The following is a 25,638-nucleotide window of genomic DNA, read 5'->3' on the forward strand; positions in this document are numbered from 1 at the left end:
ATCCCCGTCTTATCGCTTGGCCCAGGTCTGCGTAGCTTAGTTGGGCCACGGTTGCTTAGGCTTGTACTAGCTTGTTTGTTGTGGGCCACCCAAGCGGCTAACTAATCGGTGTCTTAAGATACATGGGGTATCATAACCCTGACACTATAGGACTATCCATGGCGCAAAAGTTTTTGTGCTCAAGAGATGCATCAGTGGAGTCACGACCACTACTAAAAACAATGTTTGGATAGCCAGAGGGATAGGGCTTGGGTTCGAGTCAGGGTGGTGATGAATGTTCCATTTCACAAGAAAGTTCAGGTGGAACAAACAAAGATATGAACTTCACCTCCTCGAATGAGTCATGGTGCTTCGCCTTTGGATTTTCTAGGTGAGTGGCAAGAGCAATTTCTTTCTTAAGTCTCCCATAGGTAAGTTTTTCTTGAAGAAGTTTTTCAAAGGGGTAGCCTATAAGAAGATTGAATTCAAGGATAGCATAGATATGGAAATCCATGTGGACCTCGGCTTTGTCTATTCTGACTGGCATGGCCATAGCAATCCCACAACACTCGAAGATGAGTCCTGATGGACTTTTGAAGAGTTTATTGGTTGGGACTAGCGGCATGTTACCCAAGAGGTTTTTCATTAGGAATTCTGACATGATACTAGTCCCGACTATGGGGTTGTGCAGGGCTCTTATGTTTGTTCCCCTTAATGAACAAGGCATGGTCATGGAAGATGAAAGAATCTGAATTGCTTCGAAAGAGCGTTTCACTTCCATCAACCATTCCTTTGATGGTTCTATTTTAGGGGAAACTTCCTCAGAAGGAAGTGTAAGCTTTTCGTGCCCAAAGTGTCTCAAGGTATTGTCATAATCCCTGAATTCGATAGGGAACTCCGAAGGGTGAATTAATCTTTCCTTCGGTGTTCATGGTTCGGGTGAGGGCTCATGAGTCGAATCTAAGGATCATATAGATTTGGATTCAACTGATGGGGACTCCTCAATGCTAGACATGACTTTTGTCTAGAGGGATTTGGTTCTTATGATGGAAGAAGTGTGTTTGTCTATGAAGTGCTCAAGAAATTCTACTTGTTCCATCATAGTTTTGTGTGTAAATCTACCTCCAGTAGTCATATCTAGGCATAGGTCAGCATCTATGTCAAGACCCAAATATAAGAGATGCAGCAAAATGTCGTCGGGTAAAGACAAGTCTTGGCCAGCATGTATTAATGTTTAAAACCTAGCATAGGTTGCACCTATAGACTCCTTCTCGTACTACTCAAAGTCGAGGTCGAGGATTGCTCTTGGGAGAGCGATACGAGACATAGGGAAGAATACAAGATAAAACTTATCTTTAAGTTCATCCCAATCCTCATTCGTACTTTCTACATCATGTGTGTACCATTGCTTCGCCTTCCCCATGAGAGAGAAGGGAAACAATTTTCACCTTAGTGTTTCCTGTGTCATGCCTAAGATGCTCTGGCACGAACACATCTCCTCAAACTCGTGTAGGTGATGGCAAGGGTTTTCGTTATCACGCCCAGACAAGGGTTGTGCCCGAACCATGACTACAAAGCCAGGGTGGAGTTCATAGCTGGATGCAAGGTTTGGTTTTGAAGATGGCTTAAGGAACTCGCCCTTTGATGCAAAAGGATTTTGAATTGGTGTAGGCTTCATGGTGGAAAAGATAAAAGAAGATATTTTTGTTTTTATAAAAAGAAAAGATATAAATATGAGGATGAACTAGGTTTAAAGAAAAAACAGCAACAGTTCCCCGGTAATGATGCCAGAAAGCTTGTTGGTATTTCTTAACGTCTATAGAATAAATCCGCAAGCGTACGAAAATACTATTGTAGCTTTCACCCAGAAGTATTCAGGGTATCGTATTTTCTACAGGGAACGGAGGTATTTCTTCTAGCTAATTCGTCTAAGGACAACACAAGGACAGCTCATAAGGATATAGATGGATTCCTTTGGCTTTAGGGCCGAAGGACAGATAAACTTTACTCCTACTTGCTCACTTTGGGTACCGGAGCACACTTGGTCTGCCAGGCAATCCCGGCCTGTAGCTCTACGTTGTACCTGGACATGGGGGATTACAAGGGATGAATAGGGCTGTCACCACCTACTGCCTATCCCTCAACCGTGGAGTACGAGACAAACGAAGCTAGCCTCTAGCCTAGACACCACATCTACGCTATCGACTACTACTCTAGCGTTGATCAGGGTTATCCGTCTTTATCAGGACCCTCTACTAGAGTATCCACTATAAGAACGGACGATGAACCTGCAAGCAAATAAGAGTATAGCTTAACTAATCAAAAGACTTGTGACCATAAGAATCATGAATATTTACTAAGATACCCATTGAGGTACAAAGCTCGTGTTGGTCGAGGTACAAGTTTGGGAGACACCGACAAGCCCGGCGCTTCCCCGATCTCTCCCTCACATCTCTCCCTACTACTTTTCTATCTAACTAGGGCCTAAGCCCCTTGGAATGGTGTTGCTCTTGCTCTTGCTCTTGTGTGTTGTTGCATTTGCGGGGTCTCCTCCTCCTTTTATAGCTTCCAAATGACGGTTTGAGATGGAATATTCTAAGGATCCCCACCGCACCGCCCTCCAGGGCATTTAATGCACCGCCTCACCAAACTTGGGCCTCAGGCGTGCCCATAGGGGGCTGCTGCCCTAGAGAAGTCGTTCCAACCTAGTATTCGTCTGGTGGCCCTCTGAGGTTGTATGGGCCATACCTGTAAAGTTTGGTGCCATTTGAAGCACATTTTGTTTGGGTTTGTGCTTGTTTTCATCTGGATTGGGCCCTGTTTTGCCCGGTGATTGGGCCTCTTTCTTTTGGGCTTGCATAAGATGGTATTTATGCTTTGTTCTCTTGCACGTCTTTTGCCCTTTATGTGTATTTCCACAATTACCCTCCTATCAATGGTAAATCACAAAAAACTTATGGGATTTATTAGTTATAATCCCTATCACTAAGTATGGTGTTCATTTGAGTGGTTTTTAGAGTGTTGGTGGTTGTTTAGGAGTTAAAGACCGTCAACAACTGTTTAATTAGAATGACTATTTAGCTTGATAATTAGCTAAATCATGGTTGAGATTGATACTATTAAACATATTTGTAAGACATATATAATTAAGGCCCTCTTTGGATCCGCCTTAACTGAACTTTAGCCAGTTAATTTGGCCAGCTAAAGTTTAGACAGCTAATTTGGCCAGCTAAAGTTTAGCTGGCTACGGTTTAGCCAGCTAGACTTATTTACCATGCTGCCCTCACTTTTGTTGAGCCCAATATGGGCACAAAAAAAGAGGGGCAACTTCGTCTTTACTCATGGTTTAGCTAGATATACCTAGGTTGGAACAGCTAAAGAGATTATGTATATTTTGATCTTCTGATAAAGTTTAGTTAAGTTTTAGCTGCCCTATTTGGATGCGTAGTAGCTAAACTGCTGGTGGATCCAAATGAGACCTAAATAATGAAAGCTGCTAGGACAAGAGCAAAGTGAGTATATCGCACTACCAAGAAAGAAGGCATATGAGTGTCTATTTGGCCCCGTTCGTGTGTCTTTAAATCCAGCTTAATTCGCTTTTTTTTTCATTCGGAACGGTGTTTTCCTCTCACAAATTCCTTCAAATTCATCCAGATTTTTCTAGATTCCTCCAAATTACTTCAAGCGAACGGGGCTTTATCTATGTCCATTCAAGTTAAATGAATGTTATACCATCCTGTTCAAAATACACGTCGGTTTAGAGTTTGCAGGACTGAGGATAACTCTGTTTGCCCCGTATGTTCTCCTTCCCCCGAAACATCCGTTGCTGGCTTATATTTATAAGTGGAGGAGGATTTACAAATCGTGCGAGCTGCACGCGGATGCTATATGGCTTCCATGTACCTGATGACTGGATAGCTTGACACCCCTGAAAATAGAAGTTTAGTTTACACTAAGAGCCTATTTGGATTTCATAAATTGAAACCAATGTCTAGAAAGTGCTGCCTATTTTATTATTAGATTGAGAAATTTTACAATGGTTAGAAAAAATATAGGTCATAGGCCGAGATCAGACGGTGTAAAAATAGGAGATACCAATGTAAAAGTATTCACAAGTATCAAAATGGTGGGGATGGTACCAAAATAGGTATGACCATGGTACCAAAATAAGTGGGGCCAGTATAAAAAAAAGTTAAATTAGTTTCGGATTTTTTTTTTCTATTTATCTTTTTCGGTTAAGGACATCGTTAATTTTCATATATTCATTGAAGGACGACGGTATTTCCCGTCCTTCATCTCTCTGATGAATCTGAAGCCCTCTGCTCTCTCTTTTCTTCTCACCATCGCTGAGGACCGCTCGGATGCTGGCGGCGCGGGGGGACAGCGGCAAGAAGAGCGCGGCGATGAGGGTTTGGCGGGCACGAAACAGCGCTGGATCCAGGGCGTTGGCGGCAGGAGCAGACGCGCGGCAGGGAAGGCGGGCCGGAAATCACTGGCGTTCGCCGGACAATCTAGCGCCGCGCCGCAGAACAGCCGGCGGTCGTCGGCCTCCTCCTCCCTGACGCTGGCGTCCACGCCCACGACCCCCCGGACGCAAGGCAGGCTAGAGCTGTGGTGATTTGACGCGGCGCGATGGCGACGCACCGCCCACGACCGGTTTGCGCGTCCCGCTGCCGCTAGCGCTAGGTGCTGCCCGCTCGGCTCCGCTACTCTCGCCGCTCGCCGCTCGCCGCTCGCCAAAGCACCGCACCTCCACCCGCCCGAACGCAGGTAGCAGCCCATGCGTCCGTCTCCTGCCACCGTCGGTGCTCTCCTACGCTGCTCCTGCTCACGTGAGACGGTGAGAGGCTAGCAGGAGTACGAGAAAGGGCACAAGATCGATTACCGATATACCCTCAATAATAAAAATTATATTTTATAAAATTATTTTCTCAATTAATTAGCTAGAAACTAAAAAATAGAAATACCTGAGGTACCATAGTACTTTTTCAACTATTGTAAAAGAGCTCTATGCGAATTGATCATAGATCAACTGGTTGGTTTTTCTTGTGGTGGAACCTACCCACCCAGGTTCAAGTCCTCGACTTCACACGAGTGCTCGCATTTTTCTGGATTTATTCTAGAATTTAACGGCGTTATGCTTTTAGTGGTAGGCGATGTCCCCGTCGACAGCGAGGCGTCTGTGGTGACTTCGTGAATCTCGTGATCTGTTGGCTCAGTCCTTCGCATTTTCCTGGAAACTTCGTGAATCTCGTGATCTGCCGGCTCAGTCCTTCGGTGGTGCTTATAGAGGTATGATTTACGTACGTGTGTTCATAAGGATGAGTATGCGTGCGTTGTGAGTGTCTATATTGTACTGTGCAATTCTAAAAAAAAGAGCTCTATTAGATTACTTTCCAATAAGGATAAAGGCAATATCATCTAAACATCTGATTCTAGTCTATGCCAATGGTGTGCAGGGGTGGTCATCTGTCCACAGGCCTGTTTCCTGCATAGCATCAGTTCTTCACTTTGTCCTGTTTTATTAAATGGGAGGCCTCATATGGACCTCCCCCAATTTTGAGAGGGAGGCTGGAGGATGGATGAGAAGATGGGGTTGTCACTAAATTGTTATTTTGTATAAGGCTAGTCTCATTGGAGAGTTTTATGTGGTGTTGTTTTCAAGACTATCGTATCGTATTGAATGAAATGAAACATAGATTAAACACCTACTCTCAATGCAAAGTTTGATTCTATGGTTTCATATAGACATTTAATTTCATTACTCATATGGAGTTGGTTATCGTGACAAGAGAGTTTCGTATAGACATTTAATTTCATTACTCAAATATGCTAATGTGTTATAGTATTAAATGCGAATGAAACCCAAATGGAACCCTAATGAGACTGGCCTCAATGAAGGGAGAAAACAGATGGGAGAGTGTTTGAGCGGTTCCCTTGGAGATGCCTAAGAAAGTAGATCAAATAAATTTTATTGCCCTTCATTAGTGCTTTGTCTATTCTAAATTTTAAGTCATTGTCATTTCTAGATATATAACTTTTAGAATAAAATACACCATGGGTCCTTAAACTTTTTATGGGTTCTCACTTAGGTCCTCGAACTAAAAAATGATCATATGGGTCCTCAATCTATTGTGGATTCTCACCTGGATCCTCCAACTAAAAAAGTGACCATTTAGGTCCTTCAACTAATACTGCACCCGAGTAGAGGTTCAAATCCCATCACATGGCCTCTGTATGCCCATGTGTGCCAACGTGAATGAGGCCAAGTGGAACTGCTTACAAAAAGGAAAACCTCTCACCCATCCTCCCCGTACACTTCCTCCTCTGCGCCTCCTATAGAGCTCGCGCCCGCCTCGCGACTGCGCCTGCATGCTAGCCTACGCACCGGCCGCTATAGAGGCACATATTCAGTGACCATGGAACAGAGAAAGAGAGGTGGACTGAAAAAGAGGTGGACTGCAAGGAGAGAGAGAGAGAGAGAGAGAGATGGATTAGAGAGGGCGTTTTTTTAACTTTAACCGACATAGCCGCATAGGCGGTTGGTGATGGCATGGTGGGTTCTGGACCTTTAGGTGAGTGCAGCAATAGATTAAGGATCCAGATGATCACTTTTTTAGATTGAGGACCCAAGTGAGAATTAACAGTAGATTAAGGACCCAAATGGTCAGTTCGAGGACCCAACTGAGAATCCACAAAAAGTTTAAGAATCCAAAATGCATTTAACCTTATGCACTTAGATATACGCTATGTCTAGATACATTATAAAAGCTATGTACGTAGAAAAGGTAAAACAACTTCCAGTTTAAAATGGAGGGAGTAATATATTGCAAAACAATACATCCTTATTTATGAGAGTGGTCGTACTTATACTTGTTGATGAAGAGGAAGAGAGGAACAAAATGAGAAGTGGCCAGAAGTTCGATGATGACATGTATGTGTTAGAAAGAAGCTGTGATGGCTAAAACAACATGTATTTTAAATCAGAGGAAGTATAAACATGCACCTAACTAAAATGCACGATACACTGATCTCATATTTATCTCTAAAACTATAGTCATTGATATTGATGTACTTTTCAGACCACGGGTAATAACCTACTCCTTCTGCCCAAAAAAAGAATGAAAAATTCATTCCCGAGAAGTCAAATAGTCATAAATTTAACTAGATTTATAAAAAATAGTATCAAAATTTGTATCTTCAAAATAAACATATTTATTATAGAAATATATTCATTGATCAATCTAGTGATATTATTAGGCATAATAAATATTAGTACTTTTTGTATATAGTTAGTTAAATTTAAGACTGCTTGACTCCATAGAAACGTTTTTTTAATTGGATTTCTATGAAAATTGCAGATTATAGCTACAAAAATTGCAATGACATAAAACATGCATAATAATTGTTGTCTAAAAGAAAGTTAAAATTCAGGCACCTGAATTTTAGCAACTCTTTTTTTTTTTGACAAAGATGTGCCGCATGTTGGATGCACACGTGCAACTAAACAGCCTACAGCTGTAATTTACCTGAGATGGAGCCACTGAAATTTATGGGCCCACCTCATTTACCTTGATTCCTAAGGCCACCTCACAGCCTTCCAATTAACACATAAAGATTAGTATGCTTTATCACCGCTGTTCATGTCTATCGTCTCTCTTCGTCTCTCGTCTCATCTCTCTCTCTCTTAAAAGTCTTCTCTCAGTTCTTGGTCAAAACGTGAGAGGAGAAGCAAGGAAGATTTGCAGACTTCCTTTAAAGCTTTGGTGCCAACTATATAAAGCGAGGGTGCAAACAGAAGACGGTTTTGCAATTAATGACTGATTTTGGAAGCTTTTGCTGTAGATGTGCATAGTGTGAGGAGAGAGCCAGGGTGGAGGATGGTCAGAGCCTTCATAAGGGCTTCAGGTGGGGCTCTGCTGGAGACGACGACCGCCGCCACCACCATCACCGGGCATCTGAGCTCCCCCCAAGGTCTCCGGAGCGCCTCTAGCTCCCCACCGACGACGATGATGGCAGCCTCTTCCACCATGTAAGTCGCACAAGTTGCTGTCAAGTTCCCCTTCCCTTTTATTTCGTGCCTTTGGGGAGCTGGAGCCCTATCTATCTGTGTTTCCTTTCCACAGAGATCGAGAGGTGTTTTGTTGTGCTTGCCTTTTTTATTTCTCGAGCTGGCCGGATTAGGGATTTGATTGACAACTCGCTCGCTCTCTCTCGCATATGGTTGCTTCTGGTACAAGGGATTAAGATATTCTGCTCTATCTGCTTCTGGTGTTTGTTTGTGTAATAGAGGTGTGATGGCAATCAGAAGACCGTGCCCGCCATCGATGTCTTGCATATCCATCTTTGTTGATTCAAGTTTTTCTTGGTTTCTTATATTTCTATGTATAATTCAAACACATGGTGAAGAAGAAGAAGAAGGGGCCGGGTGAGATTTGGGAAAGACACATATCAGATAGTTTTTTGGTTAGTTAGGGATTATGGAATAGTTGAGGTGCTGAGGTAAGGAAGGAGGACACCAAATTACCGAATACATGGATATGGTTGTTTTCCTTGTATCTTTCAACAAGTGGCTAGATGAGAGGCTTTTTAAGGATTTGTCACACCGACTCTCCTATCTGCTCCATTATATATTAATTAAACAAACAAAGCTACTATCCCACTGCTACTTGCTTTCTAGTGCTTATGAAAATGATCGATTAATTGAATCTTGCTTGTTCCATCCTCTAATATATTTTCCCTTGAATCTTGCTGTTTCATCCTCTAATATATATATTTTCCCTTTGTTAATTTAGGAGCAAGGAATCAGCAGCAAGCTACGACATGGCGGAATTCGACCAGTCAGCAATCTTTCTTTACCTTGAGGATGGCCACGATCAAGAACAACAACGACGTATGTTATGGAAGAAATTCTCTCTTCTGTTTTTGTTTCCCCAACTCCGAAAATGCTAATTGTTTTCACTGAGTACACACTCAAAAAGCTAGTAACCCCCTACTAGCAGCACCCTTTTCCATGGATTATGTTTGTCGTCTTTGCTTTGCCACATATATATATATCTATATGTGCCTTGCATGCAGCTGCAGGTCCTTGTGTCTGGTCTTGTTAACAGCTAAGCTATAGCTAATCCCCTTTTTCTTTTGCTGCTGATGCTTTCATTCATTTCTTCTTGTGCGTGTTTGGTATTTGTTTCCTGTGGTGAAGAGTGTGACATGTAACAGACTCTGTGATGATGACGGCCTTCTCCTTTGCAACAAGAACTTGATCTAAAAGAAGCTATAAATATTCTCCCCTTTCTATTTCTCACCCATTCCTTTCCATTTGCATCTTCTCATGCACTCTGTTGAATTATAGCCCCAGAAGCATGTCCCCTCCCTCCCGGACGTTGTTGTATATGTACTGCCTGCTCTCTCTCTCTCTCTCTCTCTCTCTCTCTCTCTCTCTCTCTCTCTCTCTCTCTCTCTCTCTCTCTCTCATATTTAGCTTCTCTCCCACCGCGCGTGTCCATCTGCGCATCCATGTGTTATCTAGGACTAGGAGAGAGAGGGGGTGTAGAGAGAGACATGTAATATATACAAGGACTCCATTATTCAAGCACTATAGTTCATGAAAATATACATATATATAATCCCTTATTGCCCATCATCCCTCTCTCTTTCTCATTGCACATATATATTTGTAGTTTTTTTATTGATGTAGTAGTATCTGCGTTTACGACGACATTGTTAATTAATTGCATGTTTTGCAGAGACTCTGAACATCTTTCCATCGCAGCCAATGCATGTGGCCGAGCCAATTCCTGCTAAGGTATAGTACGTCCTCCTTATATTAATCCCTTATATATGAGGTATGCACCACACATACAGCTATCAGTACACAAACAGCTAGTACTGAGTACTCCATGGTGCACTTCATCTATTCCTTCCTCGGACATGCATGCCTGATTCATGCATATGTGGAATATGTGCTGAATTTATAACGTTAACTCTGTTTTGCTGACCTTAAATTACCTGTGTAGGATGTTAGCATGGGCATGGTGGCAGCCAGCATGCTGCCCAATGGCAAGTCTTCTTCACCCAAGAGACAAGAGCAAGGTGGCCAGCAGAGGAGCGTCGCTGCTCCTGCAGGCCCTGCTGTGCCGTTGCCTAATAACAACTTAGGCAAGGATAACAGGAATAGCCTTACTAACGTATGCATGCATCTCACTCTTTCTCTCTTTCTCTCTTTCTCTTTCTCTCTCTCTCTCTCTCCTGAACAAAACAAGGTGCCTAATTAATTTGCAGAAGGAAGATACTAGCGGTGGGAAGGGTGCAGCATCTGCAGGTTCTGTTCAGGAGAGAGTGAAAGACCCTAAGGTGAGAGAGTCAGTGATTCTTAATTAAGATTCTTGCCACAGTTCAAAGTAATCTCGGAGGATGAAAAGTCACTTCGTACATACTGCAGTGCATCAGTTATATATTTATGTATATCCTGCAGACATTGAGGAGGCTTGCACAGAATAGAGAAGCAGCAAGGAAGAGCAGGCTTAGGAAGAAGGTGAGTTAGTCAACTAAGAGCCTACATGCACTACATAGAGAAACCATACTGTACAATTATGTAGAGTTCAAAGAACAAACAAAATATTTATATGGCATCCTCCCAGCCATATGTACAAATATATATCCCTTAAACATGTTAATGTATTTTTTTTTTGTTCGTGCAGTACACCCATTTTAAACCGATTGCTGTTTTCCTAATTGAAGTCTCAAGTGTCAGCAGGTTGATTAGTGATGTAACAGTTTTTTGGTTCTGTCCTTTTGGCCTTACATGTGCTTTAGGATATGTGTACTTAATTTTCCTTTCTCTTGAATTTGACAATGCACCTAAAGAATAATATCACTTTCCAAAAAACCTCATGTATTTTTCTGTTCCTCATGATTTCATTTTTTTATATGTATAGAACTTAAATTTCAGTGACCCATCTAATTATTTGATATACCTTTCAATAATTGTTTCATTTCTCAATCTGGGATATTATCATATAAAAGACAGTTTTTTACATGTCAAGGTATGGCATTTAGCAGAGGACCTCTCCAACAACTAATGGTGGAGCTAAATGAGGCTATAGCAGGCTATCAACTATATAGTTGGAGATTGAAAACATTTATTCAAAAATTGGATTAACTTTATGAGTTAGTTCAAAAGCTTTTGTCCTTGTAAAATATCTCCTTAGCCCTCAATAAGTATGCTGAAAATGCATTTAATCTATCTAGCAAACATTTCAAGGAATGTTTAGAGTACACCCACAAACGTACCTTATGGATTGATGCATCCACTCTTGTTTTACTCTTCAGGCTTATATTCAACAGTTAGAGACAAGTAGGATCAGGCTCAGCCAGCTGGAACAACAAGTTCAAGTGGCAAGAGTACAGGTATTAATTCTTCTACCTGCAGTATCTTGGAGGAGCCAGTTACATATTGTTTCTCTGCTACACAGTAGTACTTATATTAATCATGTACATGGCTAATTAACCAGTGACTACTACTATGTTCAGGGTGTCTTCTTAGGCACTGGTGAGCAGCCAGGTTTTCCTTCTGCCCCTTCACCAGGTAGTAATAATAATGCGACACTCCATTTCATCTCTACATACTGTATATAATCCATATAAATTAATTCCATAATTTACTTGATTCTATGTATGTAATGTAACATGCATGCATGATGAGCAGCTGCAGTATTTGACGTGGAGTATGGAAGGTGGGTTGAAGAGCACAGCAAGCTGATGTTCCAGCTGAGGGCGGCACTGAGCGAGCACGTGGCGGACGAGCAGCTGCAGAGCTTCGTCAATGGTGGCATGGCGCAGCACGAGGAGCTGCTGCACCTGAAAGGCGCCATGGCCAGGGCCGATGTCTTCCACCTCCTGTCTGGGGTGTGGGTATCCCCTGCTGAGCGTTGCTTCCTTTGGTTCGGAGGTTTTCGCCCCTCGGAGGTTATAAAGGTATTACTATTACTAATTATTTACTATGCATGGTGTAGAAATTCTAACAATCATATATATAGTTGATTAATGCACCTGTTATCTAGTTGGTGCCTGGAAATGAGGATGCCCAGAATAATATAAATAGATCATGCATGATTGCAGGTTAATTTGATTGGTTCTCATGTCCGATCCCGTTTGCATTATAGAGCGCACGTATCATCTTGTTGTACTACGTTAGTCATTGTTTATGGAAGCTTAACCCAGTGCACAACCTAATACAGTATTGCTGTTTAGCATTAACTCATTGAATAGACCAAGTAATGCTAACTAGGCTGTTTACCTGATGATTATATTTTGGCTAGCTAGCTTGTGTTGTGAGGCCGTTTATTAGTCCATTTGACCCGGCCTGCTAGTCCCCATTTGCCATAGAGTTTACTCGTCCAAACCAGCTAAACCTGTCTACTTCTCTACATATATCGTCCAGCCTTCTGGGTTGACCCTTCCATTATGTTCCATGTATCTACTATACTTGGTCTAGTCAATGATTGATTTCAAGACGTTCATGTTATACGAAGTGCTTTTAACTTTGATTATAACACTATGCCGCCTTGTATTATTTTTATGCATGCTGTAGTTATCTGTACCTAACCCAAGATCTTTGAAAAGGTTGAATGCTCCAGAGCAACTTTTTTTCGACTGTCTTACTTGACCAACATTTCATGTCCCTTATTGATGGATTATATAACTGAGAAGGGTCTGAGAAAAATATATATATATATATCTAAGATAAGCGGTAGGAGAGGCCCAACAATGCAAGTACATACGTACCTTTCATGATGGGAATAGTTCAAAGTTGAGGGGCAAGACAACAAGAGGGATTTTGGATTCATGCATTGTTGAGACATGAGGAAATATATATCGATCAGGGGAGTAGGTAACCGGACAGGAACAGGTATGCAAGATGTTATATGCGTGATGGGGATGGTTCTTTCTTCTGGAACAATGGACCATATCCATGCGTGTGGGCTTATTCGTGTTTTTCTCCCTTCCCCTTTCATATATATTTGTGCCTAGATTTCATCTCTTTGCATTGGCCTTCTAGAAGGTAAATATATGAGTATGTCTATAAATGTATTTGCAAATTAGAATTGGAAAATGTATTGCCCCAGAAAATACACAAATTGAAAATATAATGGACCTGTGACTTTAATATATATAACCAGGCATTTGTGAATAATTACCCCCCCCCCCCCCCCCCCCCCCCACCCCCCAATTCATGGTCCCTCTCCATTTATTTCTCTTGTGATGAAAATATGTAACTTTTCAAAAAAAAAAAAAGTCAATACAGAGTTGTTTAGTGCCCTAGAAAACAGAATTACTTAATAAAACACACATCCGAAAAGTGCTTATATATAATATGATTATCAGCTGTAAACATCACGTGCATATACATATATGTCTTCTCTTGTGGACTTTTATGCACATTTAAAATTTCAGCTTACCGAGCACAATTTCAGATAGACTATAAATTTTCACACTATTCTTTGCACACTACTTATGTCTTACTCATATGATATATGGACCATTTATTATGAACATACTATATATATGGAAGAATATGAAGCTAATATACACATTATTGGTCAAAACAATATTGCATGTTCACTTTTATATATACATATCTTCCTTATCGATCTACTCACCATTCAAGCAAAAATTCAGCAACCAAAATAGTCTCTAATTAAGAAATACAGAAGATGCAGGAAATAAAGTTTAGTATATAATTTAATTAGAATTTGAAGGGTTTTTTCCATGTGTATGAGATAGAATGTTTTCTTCTCATGATATATACAGAAGCAATAATTACTTACATACATGGATACAAGTGCTCTCTTAATATATGACTGCTATATTTAGAATAAACATAAAAAGGTAAAACTAAATCACGCTGTCTCATATTTTTGAAAAATAAATCTTTAATTGATTTACTGTATTCATGTATTTATGTATGTAATAGGTGATGCTAAAGCATGTGGAGCCGCTGTCAGAGGGCCAGATCCTTGGCATCTACCAACTCCAGCAGTTAGTGCAGGAGAGGGAGGAGGCTCTGAGCCACAGCATGGAAGCTACCCAGCAGCACATCTCGGACATCGTCGCTGCTCCTGATGTCGCCCCCGCCACCTTCATGGGCCACATGTCCCTCGCCATGAACAAGGTCGCCGCTATGGAGAGCTTCGTCATGCAGGTACTAGACTACTAATACTATACGTACTTATCTTGTGACTGGAGGAAACTATATTATAGATCGAAGATACGTACTAATTAAAATCACTGCATGCAACATATATGATTAATATAAGTAAAGTTCCATAAAAAGCTAAGGTAGGTCTCATGTGTAGTGTAGAGGACCCAGCATGAAAAAAAAAACTGCATGCCATTGTCAGCATCATATATCCAAGGGTCATCACTTCATCATCATCATTGTTGTTGAGCGAGAACACGCCATGTCCAGAAAAAGTCTGAACAGTATCTATCTACTATATATACCTAAACACAGATTAATTAAAAGGAAGAATCCCTTGCACACACAAGCTAGCACACTGCAGACGGAAGATCGATCTATATACGTAGTACATTCAGCAAGATGAAGGCAGGCAACAACCTTTGCATTGCATCCCAAGATGATCGACAAGATGTAGAAGTTGGGATGTCAAGATCATGATAATTGTGCGGAGAAAAAAGAGCCGGCAGTTGATAGTACCAACCTTGCATTGAGTACTCTGCACGCGATCTTTTTGCCCCACACGGCGCCGTCATATTAAATAGCTAGCTAGGTTTGCAGCAAATACATATATAACAATATATATGGAACACTAATCTAATTAATAACTAATAAGTTGGGTAGTACGTGACCCATTTCATTTTCTTTTCGGTATTTGATAAACATAATTGGTTGTTGGCCTCAAGATTAACTTACCTGCTTCAACAATATAATACACTGTGGATAGTAGCTAAGCTACTAACTCCAGCTGACCGTAGCACGTACCACACGTAAGGACTTACGACGCAAATAGGCAATAGGCATGCATCAGACTATGTATATGAGCCTGGTCTATATGAAATGAAAAAAAAAAGGATTATCAAATGCATGTATTTCACCTTGGTGCTAATAGTTATTGCTAGTAATTATTCCCTCCGTTCTAAATTATAAGTGATTCTGACTTTTTTAGATACATAATTTTTATTACGCACTTAATAAACATACATTATATATTCAGAAAAACCAGAACGACTTACAATTTGTAACAGATTGAGTATTAATTAATCCTTCTCTACTTCTGATCTCTCCTACGTACTGTGTGTGCAGGCAGATGGGCTAAGACAGCAGACCCTCCACAAGCTCCAACACATCCTGACCACCAGACAGGCTGCTCGTTGTCTGCTCGCCATTGCCGACTACTTCCACCGCCTCCGCGCGCTCAGCACGCTCTGGGTTGCAAGGCCCAGGCAAGACGACGGCCCGGGGCTGCAGTAGTAGATGTATGATGAAAGCTCACAGTACAATAAAATGACGAAGAAGAAGTACAATAATACATGCATGTGCAAGTTTAATTGTTCTTCTTCTTCTTGCATGCATACAGGCTAGATTGTTAGTCGTCGTGTGTCCCGGAGAAGAAGAAAGCAATGCATGCAAGATCGAATTAACTGATCTAGTTTATTGAGAAGCAGTGTAAGGTGGCTTAATTAGTTTGTTCTTCTGGTGATGCACACTGAAGAAAGGATTGTTCTTCAGATGTGTGACGACTTGCAACGTTTTTTTTAAGGTGTACATACAGTGTTAGGGGCAGAGAAGATATTTAGGAACTAAGAATAGTGGAGACCTGCTTGTTGGGCTCTTCCCTTTAATTTGTTCCTAACTTATTATGCACCAACGGTTGAACATCATGTATTTGGGATTTTGGGGTAGCTCTCCTCTGAATGAATTAGCCGGTAGGTTTTTACTCTATTCCATGATATGTTGCTTTAATCAGTAACCTTCTGAATGGCAATACTTTTTTTCAACAAAATAGATTTTTTTTGGGTGCCTCTATTCTATTTTGAAGGAAAACAAAGTTAGGTGGGTATACCTATAATCCGTTCAATTTGGAAAAATGTTCAGTACCTCGATTTCCACAACATGTTTTTTCAACAAAATAGACTAATTTTGGGTGCCTACCTGTTATTTTTCTTGTATACAATTTCTAGACCTATGTTCCAGATGGACATGGGTGATCGAATAGTGGTTTTGGAGCAGCATAGAACTTTTTCAATAAAATAGGCTAACTTTTGGTAACTATGATATTTTCTGTTTGCAACTTCTACCTATGTTCTAGGTGGACATCAGTGAATAGTGGTTTTCATCGACTTTCACTATGGCCCTATTTGGTTCCGCGGTCGCGGTGCGATTGAGCAGAATAAGCCGGATAAACCCGCCAAGGCCCCGCGACCGCCCGCTCATCCCCATCGCGCGTCCACATTCGACAATTGTCTCCCAAAATGGCAGTTCGAAACGCGGAGGTCAGGCTGCGATTTGGGATTATTGGTCATGTTTCCTTCCTGCCCCTGTCCCCTAGAGCACTCGCCCCTCCCTGCCGTCGCCAACCGATTCGCCCCCACCGCCGGCTCCCTCCTCGTGCGAGCGCGAAGCCAAATCCTCCATGCTCGCTCCCGCTGCATCCTTTGTTCTCCCCACCGTCAGCCCCGCCGCATCCTTCGTGCGCGCTCACTAGATCCAAAGCCGGCAGTGGCCACCGTGCACTGCAGCTTTGGCATCTGGCCGCCGCCAGTCTCGCGTGGCCGAGCCGCCTGCCGCAGAGGCCAGGCCACCAGGAGCCACCGGCCGCCGGCAAGCCTTACCATGGCCGGAATCGGCTCAACCCCGCCGTTACTGCGTCAATTTTGGAGAAGAAGGACCGGGATGGAAATAGAAACTTTTATGTGGGTCCAGTCACAGGAATAGTAGTAAACAATGCTACACAGTTTGAGAAAAGTTCAGGGTTCCTAGTGCAAAATGTACACAGATAAACTACCAAGAATAATCCGGACAGCCAAACAACGCTAGCTTATTCAGACAGTAGATTTTTCAGATCGTGGCTTATCATATAATCTTGCTCAACTTATAAACAAGACTCAGATAAATAGAACCAAACGGGGCCTATAACCGCAGCCCACTCCATACTTTTGGGGTAGCCCAAAAACTACGTATAAGGTCTGGATGAAGATAGAGCTCCCTTTAAGGTTTTCATCAGCTTTCGACAATAACCACGATCCACTCCATGCTTTTTTACAGCAATGGAAAAGGTTTCTAGCTAGCCTCTATTGCTTCATCAACAAATCAGCTGGAAACCAGCCTCTTTAAGGATGATGCTAATTGTATATAAGACTAAACAAGCACTACTACAAAACAAGAATATTGTATCACTTTCTTGTAACATATTCATCAATGTGTTCCAGTGAAATTTCATAGTAACACAAAATAGTGTGTTACAGACTTCGGTTGTAACACAAAACACTTTTTTTTATAAAAATGTGTTACTGGCAATAATTATAGTAACACAAAATTAATGTTACAAGCAAAATATTACAAAAGTGTACTATGTTGTAACACATAAATGGAACATAAAAATGTGTTACAAATATATACCTTGTAGTAACACAAAATAATGTTACAGTCCAAGTGTTACAAACAAACATATACATGTGGACATTCCTATTCATAGGCGACACGAACATCGCACCTAGCTGTCATCAAGGTTGTTAGGCAATCACGTCGTGGCCATCACATGTGAACCAAGTAACAATGAGTAAGGGGGTGTTTGGCAGGGCTCCTCCTGAGGGGCTTCTTCGGAGGAGTCGGAGCCATTTTGGAGGAGCTTCTATGACCACCAGAGGACATTTTCATTAATACAGTGACAATAGTTCTCCTGTCAATAATTCGTGACAAGACAAAACTCGTTACAACATATTGAATAGAATACTGCCACGTGTATGGTGACATGGCACATATGACATGGCAGAGGACATGGTGGGTGACATGGCATTTAACATTTAGCCCATATAGCATGGGTTTTTTTATTATTATTTTCATTTACAATCTGCCCAATTGGCCCAAATTATTTTTTTTGGCCCAGCTACAAATTAGCAACATTATAGTCCAGTTCCATATTGTGGGCTAACCCAATTCTTCCAAGTATTTCATCAGTTTTTTAATAGACCACCTAGTTCTTCCACGTGTTGCGTTCTTATTAGTCTAGATTTCAGCTTTTATTTTTTTATTAGTCCATGTCATAATAAACTGGAACAATCCAATAAAAATCTGTACATATAATTCAAGTTTACAGGCACATAACCACTCAAGTTACGAACACATAATGAGATAATTTATCACGTCGCAACCATGACGAGCATCCTATGAGTATAATCTTCTTTTTAACTGAGCATTTTATTACTCATCGACTCCGGCCAAATCACTGGTTACCACACACTCAAACTCCTGAGGTACACCATCCCAAGTGTTACTAATGCCACTGGAAAACTTACACCCGGCAGCTGTTAAAGCATGAGCCACCCTATTATAGTCACGTTTGCACACACTAAGATTACATGATCTAAGCTCTGCGCTAATAAAAAAATTTCATCTCCGTGACTAGACCCCCAACTGTGGACAGCCTATAGTTGTCGCCTGAGAGAGCATCTTTGACAAGCAAGGTGTCGGTCTCCACAATGATCTCCTGCACTCCCATGTTGATTGCCACCTAAAGTCCTGCATAACAAGCCAGCAGTTTTCTGCAGTTACTAATTGACAAATGCAAGATAAAACTTAACAGCAGTGGCAAACCACGGCTGCACTTTGCTCTCTGCAGTTACTACAGCAACTGCACAACAGCAGGTGCAGGAAGCTTTAGTGAACACTCCCTTTAACATTTGGTAGCAATGGAACTGAACAATTACTCTAGAGAGTCTATAGCTCTTGTGTCAGAAATATGGTAGTTAACATTTTTCAATTATATCTTAACTCATGTTACGAGTATCATGTTGCATAAGTCATCCATCAACAACTGAGACATGTAAGAACAGAACCATTTAAAAAAAGAAGAAAATGCACACAGTAATTTGACTAGTTGCAAAACTGTAAACAAGCACAGCTGCTAAAGTTGCTAAGCAAGCATCAACATTCCAATAGAACGCCTAGTCATTCATCCTCAATCCATTACGAGCACAACTCACCTCCAACAGAAATCAACCCATATGGTAGTAGCCAAGACCTGCCCAACATCTCATTCACCTCCCGTAGCAGTATCAAGCCATGAATCAGAAACTTCATTAAAAGTTAACCCCATAAAATTTTAGGGTCAAAGACTGAATTAGTAAAAATATGTTGCGTTAAACCAATGTTTTTTGGGATCACAAGTTCAATAGAAAGATTGAATTAGTGAAAACATGCAGCATTAATCCATGTGCTTGTGCAGCAGTCTATCATGTTGTCAACCAGTCTCTATTTATGCAAAACAGTGCCACACTCTTGAAGCACAAGTCAACCATTAATGAACTAACAAAGTAGGCATGAGTGCCATAGCAATAGAAAATACAGCAGGTACTCAGTAGTTCTTAGTACACATACCAAAGTAGCATTTCTTTTCCCCATGAAGAGAGAGTTACAGATTAGTACAAAAACAATTAACTTGTGCTGCTGGACTACGTAAAGAAAACTGAACTTAGTAATAAATCAACTTAAGAATGTGTAGAGAACTAGCACGGCCAAGTAACAATTAACTTGTGGTTTCTTTATACATTTTCGTTATCGTATCATACAGGTATAACATATATTGTTACAATCATACCATTGACCACCCCAATAAAGTTCACATATATAAATTATCATTATAGTAAAAATTCAATAAATATGAGAAGAACTTGTACAATTACACAATAAAGAAAAAGGAGAAACACAAACCATTGAAGAAATGAGCTTGCACAATAAAGAGTCAGGTACTGCACCTCATGAACTATGATTGGTCATTCAATCCATTGCCACTAGCATCCACAACATCACTAGCAACCACCATGGTTCCCTCAATGTCTGTTCTAGCCCATTAATGTCTTACACTTGCATTATTGAACATATCTCCAAGGTGTGTGACATGGAATGGCTCATTTTCTACATCATCTTCCCATTCATCACAACCTGTGTCATATATATCTCTTGGTTTCATCTTCATGACTACAGACCACCTAGGGTTTTCTTTGTCTTCGGCATAAAACACTTGGTCAGCTTGGTTAGGAAAAATATATGGTTCATGAATAATCTTTTCTCCTGTATGTATCAGGTGTGAGAAATTAACAAGTGTGTAGCCATACTTGTCCTTCTTTATTCCTCTATTAGAAAGAACATCAACCCATTCACATTTGAAAAGTACCACAGAAAAATTCCCAGAGTAGTTTAGCTCAATAATATCAATTATCCTCCCATAGTAAGTCACATCACCTAAAACTGGCCTACCATCACTTGCACCGGCATAACTTGATGTTTTTGTAGTTAGCACTACACCACTATTTTGTGTCACCCTATCCAACCGTTTGGGCCTAAAACAGAAACCTTGACTGTTGAAAGCACGGTACCTTTTTGTAGCATCAACTGGGCCACGAGCTAGCCATCTAATGTCATCTTTAACACCATGAATGTCATTTTCCCTCTCTAACTGTATTATCTGTACAATTATACACGTTTAATCCTGCACGTTAGTGCTACATAAGCATTTTGAGTTAAGGTACTTACATGACCTCTAAACCATTGATGGAACTTCTCATTTTGGATTTTCTCAACATCTCTATGACTGGCTCTACGTCCAATACCTTTTTCAATGATCTCTTCAGCATGAGCTCTACAATTTACATGTAAGAAAATTTATGGGAGGCAAAAAAATAAATTTATGTTTACAATTTTGAGATATTACCTAAGGTATGGATCGACATCGGAACAATTGAATAGCACATATCTATGTGCTTGTACTTTAGCCAAACCTCTCAGGACATAACTAGTTGGCTTCCCAAGTGGTTTCCCAGATTGAGGAAAAAGAGTTGATGCATGTCTAGTAGAGCATCCAAGTGACTCCTCATTATCATCATTCCACAAAAGCCTATTAGACAATGTCTAAAAACCATCAAGAAATGTTGAACAAAAGTGCATAGCCTCTTTTGCTAGAACTGATTCTGCAATGCAGCCCTCTGGACGAGCTTTATTTCTCACGTTTGACTTCAAATCACGAAGGTACCTACACAAACTAGTATAAATTAATAAAAACTATAATTTAGCCTGTAAAGCGATGGTACCAAACATGGCTCTTAATTTTTTATAAGAAAAACATACCTTTCCACAAAATACATTGATCGATAACATACAAGACCACCTATTTTTGCCTCTGTTGCTAAGTGGAGAACTAGATGCACCATGATAGTGAAAAACCTAGGAGGGAATATCATCTCCATCCGACATAACGTCGTTTCTTGCAAGTCTTTCCTTGCCTGTAGATTGTCCTTTGATTTGGCATCCATTTCTAAAAGTGTCCCAAATATATTTTCACACACATTCTTCTCTATATGCATAAAGTCAAGATTGTATCGTAGCAAATTATACTTCCAGTAAGACAAACAAAACGGGCCACTAACACCCTTCTATGTTTTGGACTTCTCATAGTCTTTAATTGATTTTATCCTTTCCAAAAGAGATACTCTAGAATAAGAAATAGGTCTCAACTGATGCTCTTCGGTTCCGTCAAATGAATTGGCATCATAACGAAACTCATGGCCAATGGGTAGAAATCGTCGGTGTCCCATGAAACATTGCTTGAGGCCATGCTTCAAGCGTATTGAACTTGTTTCATCTTCACAGGACACACAACCCAACTATCCCATAACACTGTACTGTGCCAGTATGCCTGTCCCAGGGTAGTCACTCACAGTATGCAATATTGTAGCATAAAGTTAAAATCTCTCATCTCGAGATGCATCATATATAGACATACCAGTGTCAAACAACTCATTTAGCTCATCATAAATCGGCTGCATAAATGTATGGAAGTCCTTTCCAGGGTAACCAAGAATTATTAGAGTCAGCATAAGAGAAGAAGCTTTCATGCATAACCATGGTGGAAGGTTGTATGGTACTAATACAACTAGCCAACAACTATGGGTAGAATTACACTTCCCATATGGGTTAAAACCATCTGTTGCTATTCCAAACCTCATGTTTCGAGAATCTGATGCAATATGAGGGTGCTGGGAATCAGTGATTTTCCAAACCTCTGAATTAGCAGGATGGCGCAAAGCACCATCCTTTGTACGCTCCTCATCATGCCATCTAGTTAACTTGGTTGTTTCCTTGTTCATAAAAAGCCTTTTAAGTCTAGGTTTGATTGGAAAATAACACAATACCTTATTTGGGGTTGCCTTTCTTCTTTCCTTTTTTGTTAATAATGTTTTATCTGGCTTATTTTTCCATCTTGAAGCTCCACATTTTGAACAGAAGTCATCATATTTCTTGTCTTTCCGATAGAGCTGACAATTATTTGGGCACACATGAATCTTCTCATATCTAAGACCAAGCTTCGCAATGGTCTTCTGAGCCTCCACAAATGTTCTAGGTATATTTGAACCATTTGGGAGAGCTAGCTGTAAAATTTGAAGTAGATCATTAATTGATTTATTACTCCACTTGTTGGTCGACTTCACATGAAACAATAGGACTAGGAAAGAAAGTTTTGATAGCTCACATCCTTCCCATAAAGGTTCATCAGCAGCCCTAAGCAAATCAAAGAAATCTTGTGTTTCCGCATTTGGTCCATCTTCAGATAAACCTGATGCGTGAGGTCCATTTGTGTGATGTCCATCGTCTATATATCCAAAGGCTTCTTGGACTACTTGGCACATATTAGTGTTTAAACTTGGACGCGGTGACTCTGAATCTTTGTTAGCAGAGATATAAGATGATGTTTCCCCATGACAGCCCCATATAATGTATCCACGCAGCATTCCATCACACACTAAGTGCTCATACACTGTTTCTTGCATTTGTAACTGCCTATTGACACATTTGACATAGGGGCATTGAATCTTTGCATCGGACTTTTTCCCACTGTAGGCAAACTTAAGAAAACCCTGTACCCCAGCTATGTACTCATCACTTGGTCTTCTGGATTGCAACAACCTCTTAATAGCACTTAAGTCCATTAATTCACTGAAATCAAGAGATACTATCAGTGCATCAGTTATGTGGTACTTCAATAGCTGAGACAAAATGTTGGAAATACATAAAAAGCTATGGATTATATAAAGTGGACTCAAACATCTTGTTTCATCTCAACTATGAGGAAACAATTTAATATTCTAATAACTACAAATGAATATGAGATATTTCGACAATTCCTACTTCAAACTTAACTAATTGGGCAATGTTCTTAGAAAAATATTTGTATGAAAAATACTTCGACAATTCCTACTTCAGACTTCAGTATGAAAATATATGGCTCAGAGTTGCAGCAAGCATCATTATATGCATTCAGTTGCTTAACTGACTAATGGCAAGCAAGGCTGCACTAATGACTGGTGGCGATTACTGATTATCTGATTAATAGATGGACTCTAGTAATGCTCACTTGTAGGACAACTACAGTTGCCTAACTGACTAATGGGTGCCTCTCCTGCAGGTACCGGTGCACAACATGCCCAAAATTAGTTGATGAGAAGAGAAATGCAATGATGGTGGAACAGAGTAAGCCAAACGGCAAACATGGAGTAGCTAGCAAAGGCGGTAGCGGTGACATCCTAGCAATTAATACATATTTATGCCCATAAAAAAATGAAATACTACATCAAGTGCCTAGTTCTTAATTTCTTATAACTGTACATGTACATAAAAATTAAGAAATGATGTCTAGTTCTAAGTTCACAGGTACAATATCAGTCACAGCAAGGCCAGAGACAAATTAGTTCATAAGCAAAAGCTTTTCCCAGGAATTACATGATCACAGCAGGTTATCACTTATCAATGGAACATATCAGCATTATCACAAGAGTGCAATAGACCAAAGGCAATAATGCATTATGCAATAGTTCATAGATATACAAAGGCATCAGCCATCAGGCACACAGGCCACAGCAGACCACCACCACCACCAGCACAGGTATAGGGAGCAGCACAGGTATAGGGCTATAGGCGTACATGATTTAGTTCTTGTCTTCCATACTTTTAGTTTCTAAACAAAAGCACAAGACTACTCCATTTATTCATTGGTTTGCAATGTCCTGTTATTCTCATCTAAACATTGGCATGAGCATGACAACTGAGTTACTGATATAATGACACTTCAAACAAGTCAGTAACTTCTATGGATCCGTCTTTACTTAACTTCTTTTATATTTCATTCCTAATTCTTAAATTAACCAAAAAATAGCCAATTGTCAATCCCAATAATTCCTAAATTAACCAACCAATTAGATAAAACAAACGGAACAACCTAAGCTAAATAGACCCATTATCCAGCAACGGACTACTTACCTACCTGCTCGGCTGTCTTGCTCTGTTGCTCCCGCTTGGAGAGTTGGTGTCACCAGTCGGAGTGCCAACGCCACGTGAGGTTGTGAAACGCGAACAACTTGAACGGGCAGGCCAAGCCCCGTCGGCCCGCCCACGCGGCAATGAGCTAGAGCGCCACCACCCTGACTCTTGGCTGCTGCACGAGCAGGACCGCACGGGAGAAGTACATATCCCACTGGATCCTGTAGCAGGGCCAGCCCGCAGCCACCCTGGCCTGGAGCGAAGGCGGCGTGGAAGTGCCGGCCGGCGGCGTCACCGTACGGACAAGAGGGTCGGCGGGCAGCCTAGAGGAGAGGGGCGCCGAACTTGAGGGAAGGGTCTGGCCTGGAGTAGATGGATTGCTAGGAGAAGGGTACCATCATGGATGTCCTCCCCTTGCAGGATTGGGTTGAGATGATCTGTAGATGAGATTGGAAGACGACAGTTATAAGAGATAAGGGTGTTTTCAATTTCGCAGCTGGCTGTTTGCGGGAACTTGTGCGCCAATATTTTTAGACCAAAAGTAACTCCGTTTTATAATAGCATAGTGGAAAGAATTGTTGTTAAAAGATTCTAAAAAGTTATTATAAAGTCGCACATATGGAGCTAAAGACATAGACGTGTTATAAATCTAAAAAAAATTGTAAGACCAAGATAACTCGTATTCTTCTTTAAACAAAAAAGGCAATTAATTAATGTTAGAATAAAATAAGTTCTTATTTAATAAAAATATTGTTGTATTCACGAAATATTGATCAAAATTTTAAATTATTGAGAAAAAGTGTAATGACACACTTATGTCTTCTGTCCACATAAAAGTTGAAGAGATGTGACACATGAATACATCAAACATGATGAAAAAATTTAATAATGTGAAAACACTATTCCATTACGGTTAGTTTGTCACAAAAACAAAACAAAATTTAAATTATGTAATGTAATTTATGTTTAAGTAGACTTTTTTTTAAATATGCAGGAGATCTTCGAGAGAAAAGGATCGCCCCTTACAAATGCCATCACCTCACTCTGGGTCGGGCTGTGAGGGATTGTTTTCTTTACATGGAAGAATTTAAACTATAAAAAACTGAGAT

At 40.6% G+C, this 25,638-nt stretch overlaps 2 protein-coding genes across 4 annotated transcripts; one reads left to right on the plus strand and one right to left on the minus strand.

Moving 5' to 3' along the window:
* Positions 1 to 7,613: 7,613 nt before the first annotated feature.
* LOC136541807 (transcription factor TGAL7-like) lies at positions 7,614 to 15,943 on the plus strand. 3 transcript variants are annotated; one of them, XM_066533907.1, is made up of 12 exons: positions 7,614 to 8,011; positions 8,775 to 8,872; positions 9,726 to 9,784; positions 9,996 to 10,166; positions 10,261 to 10,332; positions 10,454 to 10,513; positions 11,311 to 11,388; positions 11,512 to 11,566; positions 11,687 to 11,955; positions 13,955 to 14,182; positions 15,305 to 15,477; positions 15,579 to 15,943. In XM_066533907.1, the coding sequence occupies exons 1-11, from the start codon at positions 7,860 to 7,862 to the stop codon at positions 15,470 to 15,472; spliced, it is 1,410 nt and encodes a 469-aa protein (XP_066390004.1). In that variant the 5' UTR covers positions 7,614 to 7,859; the 3' UTR covers positions 15,473 to 15,477; positions 15,579 to 15,943. The 3 variants fall into 3 exon arrangements, with proteins under 3 accessions (XP_066390004.1, XP_066390003.1, XP_066390007.1); XM_066533906.1 differs by having other exon boundaries at positions 7,615 to 8,011; positions 15,305 to 15,943; XM_066533910.1 differs by lacking the exons at positions 7,614 to 8,011; positions 8,775 to 8,872 and adding an exon at positions 9,457 to 9,542 and having other exon boundaries at positions 15,305 to 15,943.
* Positions 15,944 to 21,776: 5,833 nt separating this feature from the next.
* On the minus strand, positions 21,777 to 24,925 carry LOC136545969 (uncharacterized). Its single transcript, XM_066537948.1, has 2 exons — positions 24,534 to 24,925; positions 21,777 to 23,209 (listed from the first exon to the last, which is right to left on the minus strand). Exon 2 carries the CDS (start codon positions 23,200 to 23,202, stop codon positions 21,958 to 21,960), a length of 1,245 nt encoding a protein of 414 aa, XP_066394045.1. The 5' UTR covers positions 23,203 to 23,209; positions 24,534 to 24,925; the 3' UTR covers positions 21,777 to 21,957.
* Positions 24,926 to 25,638: the final 713 nt, after the last annotated feature.

Source organism: Miscanthus floridulus, chromosome 3 (genome assembly GCF_019320115.1).
Source record: "Miscanthus floridulus cultivar M001 chromosome 3, ASM1932011v1, whole genome shotgun sequence".
In the NCBI taxonomy this organism is placed as follows: Eukaryota; Viridiplantae; Streptophyta; class Magnoliopsida; order Poales; family Poaceae; genus Miscanthus; species Miscanthus floridulus.